The 13,944-nt window shown below is 46.8% G+C and overlaps 1 protein-coding gene across 1 annotated transcript in view; it reads left to right on the top strand.

Annotated features, from left to right (window-relative positions):
• Positions 1 to 6,832, top strand: part of LOC139558928 (zinc finger and BTB domain-containing protein 8B-like) — an 8,752-nt gene extending 1,920 nt beyond the window's left edge. Inside the window, exons 3-5 of the mRNA XM_071374433.1 lie at positions 1 to 495; positions 768 to 946; positions 2,915 to 6,832. The exon at positions 1 to 495 is cut by the window's left edge and continues 469 nt beyond it. Of these exons, the coding sequence (XP_071230534.1) occupies positions 1 to 495; positions 768 to 946; positions 2,915 to 3,205 (965 nt within the window). The 3' untranslated portion in view covers positions 3,206 to 6,832. The remainder of the gene's footprint in view (positions 496 to 767; positions 947 to 2,914) is intronic.
• Positions 6,833 to 13,944: the final 7,112 nt, after the last annotated feature.

Genomic DNA, 13,944 nt, shown 5'->3' with positions numbered 1-13,944 from the left:
ACTGCAGCTCCAGAGGGGAGTTCCCGTCTCATATTATTGGGGGCCTGACCCCCCACGGACACGGGGACCATCTGATGAACCCCCTTTCCTCCTCAACCTCTGGCTTGACCCTAGAACTGGTGCACCCCAAGATCGAGTACGACCCCGATGACGAGCCCGAGGAGGGATCTCCCGATACCAAAGACCTGACGTTGTTTATGGGACCCCCCCCCCACACCCAGCACCCAGACCACCTCCATGACAGGCTGACGTCCTCCAGCCCTTCCCCCAGCAGCGAGCGCTCCTCCCTGGGCTTCGGGGGCTGCCATGCCAGGCAGTTCATGGATGTGCTGTTGAGAGGTGGCTCCAGCCCCCACATGGACAGAGGGGAGCAGGGCCAGATGTTTGCCCAGGGAATGGGCCTCTGGGGTGGGGGAGGCAGGGTGGATGAGGGACTGGGGATGGGTGGTTCCTCTATTATGGAGATACAGAGCGACTGGTACGGAGAGGACACAGGTAATTACATTCAGTTAGTTTTATCTCTATAAGGTTTTATATGAAACTTAAGTTTCTTTTTTCTTGCCGCTTTGGTTTAGGCCAGGGGGTTTCTTTCTCCTTTCATGACAAGAAGATTTCCTTTAAAAAAAAGAAACATATCAAATTGTGACATTATATTAACTTTATAACATCGACTAAAGAACTAACTCATTAATGCTGCAGGTGATGTCTTGGTGGTACCAGTTTGTACCGTATAGTTCATTGTTTCGATTGTCTTTCCTCCCCTGCAGGAGATGGCTTGTTAGTGCCGGTGAAGCTCCACAAGTGTCCGTTCTGCCCGTACACTGCCAAGCAGAAGGGCATCCTGAAGAGACACATCCGCTGTCACACTGGAGAGAGACCCTTCCCCTGTGAGACGTGTGGCAAGAGGTTCACACGCCAGGAACACCTCCGCAGCCACTCACTCAGCGTAAGAGAGTGTGTGTGTGTGTGTGTGTGTGTGTGTGTGTGTGTGTGTGTGTGTGTGTGTGTGTGTGTGTGTGTGTGTGTGTGTGTGTGTGTGTGTGTGTGTGTGTGTGTGTGTGTGTGTGTGTGTGTGTGTGTGTGTGTGTGTGTAAATATAAAGACAGACACTGATCTTTCTAATGGACCATCTCTCTGACCGTCTGTCACGGGACGTCTGTGTGTTTACATGCCAATGGGTTCTTCATCATGAGGACACCGTCATCATGGCTGTGTTTGTCAGTCTGGTTCCATGTTTCTTTATTGAATATAATTTCTTGGGGGTGGGGGGGGGGGGGGGGGGTTAGATTGTGGCTTCTATCAATGTAATTGTCTGCATCGTTGTCTGAACCAATCCACCATATTTTTGTATATATATACAGTACCAGTCAAAAGTTTGGACACACCCACTCATTCAAGGGTTTTTCTTTATTTTTTACTATTTTCTACATTGTAGAATAATAGTGAAGGCGTCAAGCTATGAAATAACATAAATTAAATCACATAATAGCCAGAAACGGTGTTATCTAAATATTTGAGATTCTTCAAAGTATCCACCCTTTGCCTTGACGGCTTCATTCGCTGTGTCCAGAAACATTGTTAGTAGTTTGTTAACAATAAATTTGTGGAGGGGTTGAAAAACCGAGTTTTAAATGACTCCAACCTACAGTTGAAGTGGGAAGTTTACATACACTTAGGTTGGAGTCATTTAAAACTAGGTTTTTCCAACCACTCCACAAATGTCATATCGACACATTGAAAATCTCCTCCCAACTATTTTGCAACCTGTATGGTGCAGCTGTACATTTTATTTTTCCTATTTTGGTCTTTAATGACAGACAAACACTTTCTTTACCTTCTTCCAACTGCCTCTTCCGTAAGGCTACAATCAGTTGGTTGTTATTTTGGGTAGAGCGATACATTTCCATATATTTTTGTTGTGACAACTCCACCAGTTATATTTGTGATATATATATATTTTTTAATTACGATTTTTTCCCCCCTCCCCCCACCAAAATAATATTTTTTTTTATCAATTATTATGTATAACCATTATATTTGTTGTGATATTTGTTCTGTCTGGTGGATTAAACTGAAATTGCAAACAGATTTTTATGGATTGTTTTAAAAATAGCTATTTTTTTGGGGGAGGAGATTTCCTTTTCAAATGTTTTATTTTACCTTTATTTAACCAGGCAAGTCAGTTAAGAACAAATTCTTATTTTCAATGACGCCCTACCAGGGAACAGTGGGTTAACTGTCTTTCGGATGGGACGTTAAACGGGTGTCCTGACTCTCTGAGGTCATTAAAGATCCCATGGCACTTATCGTAAGAGTAGGGGTGTTAACCCCGGTGTCCTGGCTAAATTCCCAATCTGGCCCTCAAACCATCACGGTCACCTAATAATCCCCAGTTTACAATTGGATCATTCATCCCCCTCCTCTCCCCTGTAACTATTCCCCAGGTCGTTGCTGCAAATGAGAACGTGTTCTCAGTCAACTTACCTGGTAAAATAAAGGATAAATAAAAAAAATAAAACTGCCTTGTTCAGGGGCAGAACGACAGATTTGTACCTTGTCAGCTCGGGGATTTGAACTTGCAACCTTTCGGCTACTAGCACAACGCTCTACCCACTAGGCTACCCTGCCGCCCCAAATAACTGAAAGTGAGAGGTTGTAATCTGAATAATAAAGGTAAAATGAATAAAAAAGAAAGTGAAAAAGGCCATTCTTGAACATGGGGTGAGACATTCTTACTAATCTGATAGACAGTTTGGATTTAAGTATAATTTTTATATGACTGAAGCCTTTAGTGAGGTTCAATGCTGTAATAATTTCAACCCTCTGTTTTCATATTCATTAAATCATGTAGTCTTTGTGTATAGATGTGTGTGTACTGATTTGATGTTAACATGTCTTTGTCTTTGACACCCAGGTGCACCGCTTCAGTTGGCCCGTGGTTTGTAAAGGGTGTAGACGAAGATTCACTGGAGCCCTGTCCCACGGACTCAAACGCTTCGGCCTGTGTGACAACTGTACCTGTGTTACGACCACGGGCCACGACGACTCACCTCCCACCCACATCAACCTCAACGGCCAACCAGAGGCCATGGAACGTGGGGACGGAGACAGTGATTGGCCCAGGTTCAGGGAGGATGCTGATGACATGGAGGCCGGGGGAGGGATTATAGAGGGACTGGGGGAGAAAGGGAAACTACACAGATGACTATCAGAAATCCCAACCACAGTGGACATGAAGGAGAGGAGACAAGGAAAGGAAGAATTTAACTTTCAGACACAGTTTTAGTCCTATCTTGCAGTCTACCTCCCCAAGTAGTTTAATTAGGGGAACAAGACTGAAACAGAGGTCCATGTTTGTCTTGGCTACTATTTTGGACCAAAATAACTGTGGTACAGAAACAGAACTGCATGACCATAAGAGGACTGGGTTTGTCCCTAGGAGAAAGACGTTGCGTTGTCCCTAGGAGAAAGACGTTGCGTTGTCCCTAGGAGAAAGACGTTGTCCCTAGGAGAAAGACGTTGTCCCTAGGAGAAAGACGTTGCGTTGTCCCTAGGAGAAAGACGTCCCTAGGAGAAAGACGTTGCGTTGTCCCTAGGAGAAAGACGTCCCTAGGAGAAAGACGTTGCGTTGTCCCTAGGAGAAAGACGTTGTCCCTAGGAGAAAGACGTTGTGTTGTCCCTAGGAGAAAGACGTCCCTAGGAGAAAGACGTTGCGTTGTCCCGAGGACAAAGACGTTGTCCCTAGGAGAAAGACGTTGTGTTGTCCCTAGGAGAAAGACGTCCCTAGGAGAAAGACGTTGCGTTGTCCCGAGGACAAAGACGTTGTCCCTAGGAGAAAGACGTTGTGTTGTCCCTAGGAGAAAGACGTTGTCCCTAGGAGAAAGACGTTGTGTTGTCCCTAGGAGAAAGACGTCCCTAGGAGAAAGACGTTGCGTTGTCCCTAGGAGAAAGACGTTGTCCCTAGGAGAAAGACGTTGTGTTGTCCCTAGGAGAAAGACGTCCCTAGGAGAAAGACGTTGCGTTGTCCCGAGGAGAAAGACGTTGTGTTGTCCCTAGGAGAAAGACGTCCCTAGGAGAAAGACGTTGCGTTGTCCCGAGGACAAAGACGTTGTGTTGTCCCTAGGAGAAAGACGTCCCTAGGAGAAAGACGTTGCGTTGTCCCTAGGACAAAGACGTTGTGTCATCTGTCGTGTCTTTGGCATCATTAAAGTGAAGACTTATTTTCTCACATCAATTCTCTGTAATTATTATTACGTGATTAAGCTAATCATGTAAATGTAATTAACTAGGAAGTCGGGGCACCAAGGAAAATCTTCAGATTACAAAGTTACAATTTTCCTAATATAACTCTTCAGATAGTTTAATATCTGATCAATTAGTCTTCTAATGAATGAATTATTCTTTACCTCACGTTAGTCTCATTCCAAACTTCGCAAATTGTTGGTTATCTGCACGAACCCAGCCTTTACTATGAATCAGCCACACATCAATTGTCACAATCATTTATTTACTAACTAAATAATCACAGAAATGCATAAACAAACAAACAGTAGCTATGGCTACAAGGAAATGATATGGGAGGTTCCCTAGTGGGCTAAGCCGATATGGCGGCTTGGTGGACAAAGGGAAGTGGGTGTGGACTGAGAAGGGCGCGAAAGACAAAAGAGTCACTACACAGTTGATAATTATTTTAATTGAAATGCTAATCCTTTGCACGTGAACGCTCACTCATTTGGGAATAATTGCAATCAATATATATTTACGCTCAGTGTGTCATCGTGATCTCTGTTGGAATCGTCCGTCTTTCTGTTGGAGAGTTCATCTGAGCGTCTCTCTCTCTCTCTGCTTCCCTGAAGTCCTTTGTGGTTAGAATGGATACCTCAGAGTACCATTCACAAATGTTCTAATAGATGTTTCGGCGGTTGACGGTCTTCGCATCCCATGTTGCAGACTAGTAATGATATCTAAGATTTGCTCTTATTCTTTCGTGATCGATAGTCTCAGAGTTTAACAATTTCCATCCGTGTAGCCAATGCTCCACGTGGTAAGGTTAGGAATTCAACAACCATTACAACCTTAGCTTATACTGAGGTTTTTGTGGTCTCTACTCAAACCTTCGCCCCCTCGGTGTCCATCGAGGTACGCGTGGTCTGAAGAGGATTTCCTCAGGAGGGGTTTTTATTCGTAACAGTAGAAAAGGGCTGTTCCATGGCGCCAGATCATGTCTGTGCTCATGGGGGCGGGGCCAATGACTTAGTTAAACTTTAAAGGGATTACAATTCTCTCACATTAACGGTTTAACATAGCATTACATCATTTCACAAATAGTTTCATCTTTACTCATTCATTTTAGACAATAATTAGACGCAAACCTCATAACGGAGGCACCTGTATAAACAGAGTTATGGTAATGTGGCTGTATTGTCTTTCATGAGGTCACAAACATGAAACAAAACGGACCGGGTCGTAGCTGGCTTCTCCGCCGACCGTTTACACATTCTCCAAAACATGGACATTGTTCAGTTCTCAAGTTCTGTGATGTAGAAGAAGTTCCTTTGTTCTTTCTATGTGACTCTTTCTGCATGGCCATTGGGGAGAGAGTCTCCTCCTGGAAATTACGACCTGAGATAACAGAACCTGGATGTAGGAGAGGAGAGAGAGGGAATGCCACGATCTATACCCAGAAAGGGCCACGTCATGACCTGTCCCTAGGAGGAAGACGTTGCGTTGTCCCTAGGAGAAAGACGTTGCGTTGTCCCAAGGAGAAAGACGTTGCGTTGTCCCAAGGAGAAAGACAACGTGTTATCCCTAGGAGAAAGACGTCTCTTCTACTTGGTCATGGTGGCACAATGCACCAGTTGATGTTACGCTATAACAGTCTGTTCTCCATGGAAACCGCAAGTGTCTTGTCCTCAACAGCCTCATCAACTCTATGCAAAGGAGAAGTGTCGCGCTGCATGAGGTGTTCACTCTAGATATGACTGGTTTTCCGACCCGCGCCCATACCTTGTTTTTAAAATGTCATTTTTTTTTCTTCGTAGTATCCAATTGCTAGTAATTACTATCTTGTCTCATCGCTACAACTCCCGTACGGGCTCAGGAGAGACGAAGGTCGAGAGCCATGCGTCCTCCAAAACACAACCCAACCAAGCAACACTGCTTCTTAACACTGCGTGCATCCAACCCGGAAGCCAGCCGCACCAATGTGTCGGAGGAAACACCGTGCACCTGGCGACCGTGCACTGCGCCTGGCCCGCCACAGGAGTCGCTAGTGCGCGATGAGACAAGGATATCCCTACCGGCCAAACCCTCCCTAACCCGGACAATTGTGCGCCGCCCCATGGACCTCCCGGTCGCGGCCGGCTGCGACAGAGCCTGGGCTCGAACCCAGAGTCTCTGGTGGCACAGCTAACGCTGCGATGCAGTGCCCTAGACCACTGCGCCACCCGGGAGGCCCTACCTTGTTTTTGTTAAGGTACCTGTGACCAACCGATGCATATCTTTGTACCCAGTCATGTGAAAATCCATAGATTAGGACCTAATTTATTTAAATTGACTGAGTTCCTGATATGAACTGTAACTCAGTAAATTGTTGCATGTTGCGGTTTTATATTTTTGCTCAGTGTATATTTCAGGACGTTGTGTATTTCTGGAAATAATCAGAATTCATGTCAATTCAAGGAAAGTAAAAAAAAAACAGAGCTTCTCCAAAAATGGTGTTCTCTTGTGTCAGTTTACTCCGGGTGTGGGGTAAACTCAGCCGCTGGACAGAGTGAAATAATCCACCTGCATATTTCTGTACTGAATTAAATATTACCACTACCTTTTAAAACCATGTCTATCTCTATTTCCCAAACACAATTCAACACATTCACAATCACTTTTTTTCTTCTTCTTGTCTTTGTAATAATTTGAAGCATATTTCAACACAGGCTTAACACCTAACAAACACTTTGTACTTAGGCCCGGTTGTTACCACATAAACCAGTGATAATGCCCTACATTACACCAGGGAAGAAAACACTTATGTTGGCTCAACCATTGGCTCAACTTACCACTGGCTCATCCATTGGCTCAACTTACCACTGGCTCATCCATTGGCTCAACTTGCCACTGGCTCATCCATTGGCTCAACTTGCCACTGGCTCAACCATTGGCTCAACTTACCACTGGCTCATCCATTGGCTCAACTTACCACTGGCTCATCCATTGGCTCAACTTGACACTGGCTCATCCATTGGCTCATCTTGCCACTGGCTCATCCATTGGCTCAACTTACCACTGGCTCATCCATTGGCTCATCTTGCCACTGGCTCATCCATTGGCTCATCTTGCCACTGGCTCATCCATTGGCTCAACTTACCACTGGCTCATCCATTGGCTCAACTTACCACTGGCTCATCCATTGGCTCAACTTACCACTGGCTCATCCATTGGCTCAACTTACCACTGGCTCATCCATTGGCTCAACTTACCACTGGCTCATCCATTGGCTCAACTTACCACTGGCTCATCCATTGGCTCATCTTGCCACTGGCTCATCCATTGGCTCAACTTGCCACTGGCTCATCCATTGGCTCAACTTGCCACTGGCTCATCCATTGGCTCAACTTGCCACTGGCTCATCCATTGGCTCAACTTACCACTGGCTCATCCATTGGCTCAACTTACCACTGGCTCATCCATTGGCTCAACTTGCCACTGGCTCATCCATTGGCTCATCTTGCCACTGGCTCATCCATTGGCTCAACTTGCCACTGGCTCATCCATTGGCTCATCTTGCCACTGGCTCATCCATTGGCTCAACTTACATGGAAAACATATTAGCCCATACGGCTAAAAGGATGCTAGGTTTTGGACCTCAGATTGTAGCGTATAGAGACCTCAACTGATGTATAGAACACAGATTGTAGCGTATAGAGACCTCAACTGATGTATAGAACACAGATTGTAGCGTATAGAGACCTCAACTGATGTATAGAACATAGATTGTAGCGTATAGAGACCTCAACTGATGTATAGAACACAGATTGTAGCGTATAGAGACCTCAACTGATGTATAGAACACAGATTGTAGCGTATAGAGACCTCAACTGATGTATAGAACACAGATTGTAGCGTATAGAGACCTCAACTGATGTATAGAACACAGATTGTAGCGTATAGAGACCTCAACTGATGTATAGAACACAGATTGTAGCGTATAGAGACCTCAACTGATGTATAGAACACAGATTGTAGCGTATAGAGACCTCAACTGATGTATAGAACACAGATTGTAGCGTATAGAGACCTCAACTGATGTATAGAACACAGATTGTAGCGTATAGAGACCTCAACTGATGTATAGAACACAGATTGTAGCGTATAGAGACCTCAACTGATGTATAGAACACAGATTGTAGCGTATAGAGACCTCAACTGATGTATAGAACACAGATTGTAGCGTATAGAGACCTCAACTGATGTATAGAACACGTTGTAGCGTATAGAGACCTCAATCTACTGATGTATAGAACACAGATTGTAGCGTATAGAGACCTCAACTGATGTATAGAACACAGATTGTAGCGTATAGAGACCTCAACTGATGTATAGAACACAGATTGTAGCGTATAGAGACCTCAACTGATGTATAGAACACAGATTGTAGCGTATAGAGACCTCAACTGATGTATAGAACACAGATTGTAGCGTATAGAGACCTCAACTGATGTATAGAACACAGATTGTAGCGTATAGAGACCTCAACTGATGTATAGAACACAGATTGTAGCGTATAGAGACCTCAACTGATGTATAGAACACAGATTGTAGCGTATAGAGACCTCAACTGATGTATAGAACACAGATTGTAGCGTATAGAGACCTCAACTGATGTATAGAACACAGATTGTAGCGTATAGAGACCTCAACTGATGTATAGAACACAGATTGTAGCGTATAGAGACCTCAACTGATGTATAGAACACAGATTGTAGCGTATAGAGACCTCAACTGATGTATAGAACACAGATTGTAGCGTATAGAGACCTCAACTGATGTATAGAACACAGATTGTAGCGTATAGAGACCTCAACTGATGTATAGAACACAGATTGTAGCGTATAGAGACCTCAACTGATGTATAGAACAATCTTAAATGTATCATCTACTTTGGTATAGATACAAGCATCACGAAGCCTCCTAACACTGTAAATTCATTTGCCTCAGTCAAAATATTTTTTAACAATAAAAAAATAAAAAAAATCTAACTTCTTCCTTTAGAAGTTATGTCCTCTTCCTAAAGTATTTGGTGTGACGGTTTTGGTGCCAGGTAAACAACCGATCCCTCAACATCAGAAAAACAAAGGAGCTGATTTTGAACGTCAGGAGGAACCAGCCTGGGCAAGCCCCCCCCCCCATCCTCATCAACCCCTGCTGCCCCCCCCATCCTCATCAACCCCTGCTGCCCCCCATCCTCATCAACCCATGCTGCCCCCCCCCATCCTCATCCACCCCTGCCCCCCCCCATCCTCATCAACCCCTGCCCCCCCCATCCTCATCAACCCCTGCTGCCCCCCATCCTCATCCACCCCTGCTGCCCCCCCCCCATCCTCATCCACCCCTGCCCCCCCCCATCCTCATCAACCCCTGCTGCCCCCCATCTTCATCAACCCCTGCTGCCCCCCATCCTCATCCACCCCTGCCCCCCCCATCCTCATCCACCCCTGCCCCCCCCCATCCTCATCCACCCCTGCCCCCCCCATCCTCATCCACCCCTGCCCCCCCCCATCCTCATCCACCCCTGATCACCCCCCATCCTCATCCACCCCTGCCCCCCCCATCCTCATCCACCCCTGCTGCCCCCCCATCCTCATCCACCCCTGCCCCCCCATCCTCATCACCCCCCCCCCCCCCATCCTCACCCACCCCTGCCCCCCCCATCCTCATCAACCCCCCCCCCCCCCCCCCATCCTCATCCACCCCTGCTGCCCCCCCATCCTCATCAACCCCCCCCCCCCCCCCCCATCCTCATCCACCCCTGCTGCCCCCCCCATCCTCATCAACCCCCCCCCCCCCCCCCATCCTCATCCACCCCTGCTGCCCCCCCAATCCTCATCACCCGCCCCCCCCGGCCTCCACATTGACTCTGTACCGTAACACCCTGTATATAGCCTCCACATTGACTCTGTACCGTAACACCCTGTATATAGCCTCCACATTGACTCTGTACCGTAATACCCTGTATATAGCCTCCACATTGACTCTGTACCGGTACCCCCTGTATATAGTCTCCACATTGACTCTGTACCGTAACACCCTGTATATAGCCTCCACATTGACTCTGTACTGGTACCCCCTGTATATAGCCTCCACATTGACTCTGTACCGTAACACCCTGTATATAGCCTCCACATTGACTCTGTACTGGTACCCCCTGAATATAGCCTCCACATTGACTCTGTACCGTAATACCCTGTATATAGCCTCCACATTGACTCTGTACCGTAACACCCTGTATATAGCCTCCACATTGACTCTGTACCGTAACACCCTGTATATAGCCTCCACATTGACTCTGTACCGGTACCCCCTGTATATAGCCTCCACATTGACTCTGTACCGTAACACCCTGTATATAGCCTCCACATTGACTCTGTACCGGTACCCCCTGTATATAGCCTCCACATTGACTCTGTACCGGTACCCCCTGTATATAGTCTCCACATTGACTCTGTACCGGTACCCCCTGTATATAGCCTCCACATTGACTCTGTACCGGTACCCCCTGTATATAGCCTCCACATTGACTCTGTACCAGTACCCCCTGTATATAGTCTCCACATTGACTCTGTACCGGTACCCCCTGTATATAGCCTCCACATTGACTCTGTACCGGTACACCCTGTATATAGCCTCCACATTGACTCTTTTCCGGTATCCCCTGTATATAGCCTCCACATTGACTCTTTACCGGTACCCCCTGTATATAGCCTCCACATTGACTCTGTACCGTAACACCCTGTATATAGCCTCCACATTGACTCTGTACCGTATCACCCTGTATATAGCCTCCACATTGACTCTCTACCGGTGCCCCCTGTATATAGTCTCCACATTGACCCTGAACTGGTACCCCCTGTATATAGCCTCCACATTGACTCTGTACCGGTACCCCCTGTATATAGCCTCCACATTGACTCTGTACCAGTACCCCCTGTATATAGTCTCCACATTGACTCTGTACCGGTACCCCCTGTATATAGCCTCCACATTGACTCTGTACCGGTACACCCTGTATATAGCCTCCACATTGACTCTTTTCCGGTATCCCCTGTATATAGCCTCCACATTGACTCTTTACCGGTACCCCCTGTATATAGCCTCCACATTGACTCTGTACCGTAACACCCTGTATATAGCCTCCACATTGACTCTGTACCGTATCACCCTGTATATAGCCTCCACATTGACTCTCTACCGGTGCCCCCTGTATATAGTCTCCACATTGACCCTGAACTGGTACCCCCTGTATATAGCCTCCACATTGACTCTGTACCGTATCACCCTGTATATAGCCTCCACATTGACTCTGTACCGTATCACCCTGTATATAGCCTCCACATTGACTCTGTACCGTAACACCCTGTATATAGCCTCCACATTGACTCTGTACCGTATCACCCTGTATATAGCCTCCACATTGACTCTGTACCGTATCACCCTGTATATAGCCTCCACATTGACTCTGTACCGTAACACCCTGTATATAGCCTCCACATTGACTCTGTACCGGTATCCCCTGTATATAGCCTCCACACTGACTCTGTACCGTAATACCCTGTATATAGCCTCCACACTGACTCTGTACCGTAATACCCTGTATATAGCCTCCACACTGACTCTGTACCGTATCACCCTGTATATAGCCTCCATACTGACTCTGTACCGGTACACCCTGTATATAGCCTCCACATTGACTCTTTTCCGGTACCCCCTGTATATAGCCTCCACATTGACTCTTTTCCGGTATCCCCTGTATATAGCCTCCACATTGACTCTTTACCGGTACCCCCTGTATATAGCCTCCACACTGACTCTGTACCGTAATACCCTGTATATAGCCTCCACACTGACTCTGTACCGTAATACCCTGTATATAGCCTCCACACTGACTCTGTACCGTAATACCCTGTATATAGCCTCCACACTGACTCTGTACCGGTACCCCCTGTATATAGCCTCCACACTGACTCTGTACCGTAATACCCTGTATATAGCCTCCACACTGACTCTGTACCGGTACCCCCTGTATATAGCCTCCACATTGACTCTGTACCGTAACACCCTGTATATAGCCTCCACATTGACTCTGTACCGTATCACCCTGTATATAGCCTCCACATTGACTCTCTACCGGTGCCCCCTGTATATAGTCTCCACATTGACCCTGAACTGGTACCCCCTGTATATAGCCCCCACATTGACTCTGTACCGTATCACCCTGTATATAGCCTCCACATTGACTCTGTACCGTATCACCCTGTATATAGCCTCCACATTGACTCTGTACCGTAACACCCTGTATATAGCCTCCACATTGACTCTGTACCGGTACCCCCTGTATATAGCCTCCACACTGACTCTGTACCGTAATACCCTGTATATAGCCTCCACACTGACTCTGTACCGTAATACCCTGTATATAGCCTCCACACTGACTCTGTACCGTATCACCCTGTATATAGCCTCCACACTGACTCTGTACCGGTACACCCTGTATATAGCCTCCACATTGACTCTTTTCCGGTACCCCCTGTATATAGCCTCCACATTGACTCTGTTCCGGTATCCCCTGTATATAGCCTCCACATTGACTCTTTACCGGTACCCCCTGTATATAGCCTCCACACTGACTCTGTACCGTAATACCCTGTATATAGCCTCCACACTGACTCTGTACCGTAATACCCTGTATATAGCCTCCACACTGACTCTGTACCGGTACCCCCTGTATATAGCCTCCACACTGACTCTGTACCGTAATACCCTGTATATAGCCTCCACACTGACTCTGTACCGGTACCCCCTGTATATAGCCTCCACATTGACTCTGTACCGTAACCCCCTGTATATAGCCTCCACATTGACTCTGTACCGTAACCCCCTGTATATAGCCTCCACATTGACTCTGTACCGGTACACCCTGTATATAGCCTCCACATTGACTCTGTACCGGTACCCCCTGTATATAGCCTCCACACTGACTCTGTACCGGTACACCCTGTATATAGCCTCCACATTGACTCTGTACCGGTACCCCCTGTATATAGCCTCCACACTGACTCTGTACCGGTACACCCTGTATATAGCCTCCACATTGACTCTGTACCGGTACCCCCTGTATATAGCCTCCACATTGACTCTGTACCGGTACCCCCTGTATATAGCCTCCACATTGACTCTGTACCAGTACCCCCTGTATATAGTCTCCACATTGACTCTGTACCGGTACCCCCTGTATATAGCCTCCACATTGACTCTGTACCGGTACACCCTGTATATAGCCTCCACATTGACTCTTTTCCGGTATCCCCTGTATATAGCCTCCACATTGAGTCTTTACCGGTACCCCCTGTATATAGCCTCCACATTGACTCTGTACCGTATGACCCTGTATATAGCCTCCACATTGACTCTGTACCGGTATCACCCTGTATATAGCCTCCACATTGACTCTGTACCAGTACCCCCTGTATATAGCCTCCACATTGACTCTGTACCGGTACACCCTGTATATAGCCTCCACATTGACTCTGTACCGTAACACCCTGTATATAGCCTCCACATTGACTCTGTACCGTATCACCCTGTATATAGCCTCCACATTGACTCTGTACCGTATCACCCTGTATATAGCCTCCACATTGACTCTGTACCGTAACACCCTGTATATAGCCT

The sequence above is a fragment of the Salvelinus alpinus genome, chromosome 29, assembly GCF_045679555.1.
Source record: "Salvelinus alpinus chromosome 29, SLU_Salpinus.1, whole genome shotgun sequence".
Classification (NCBI taxonomy): Eukaryota; Metazoa; Chordata; class Actinopteri; order Salmoniformes; family Salmonidae; genus Salvelinus; species Salvelinus alpinus.
The sequence above is the reverse complement of the archived record's forward strand: the minus strand, read 5'-3'. Positions and strand labels throughout refer to the sequence as shown.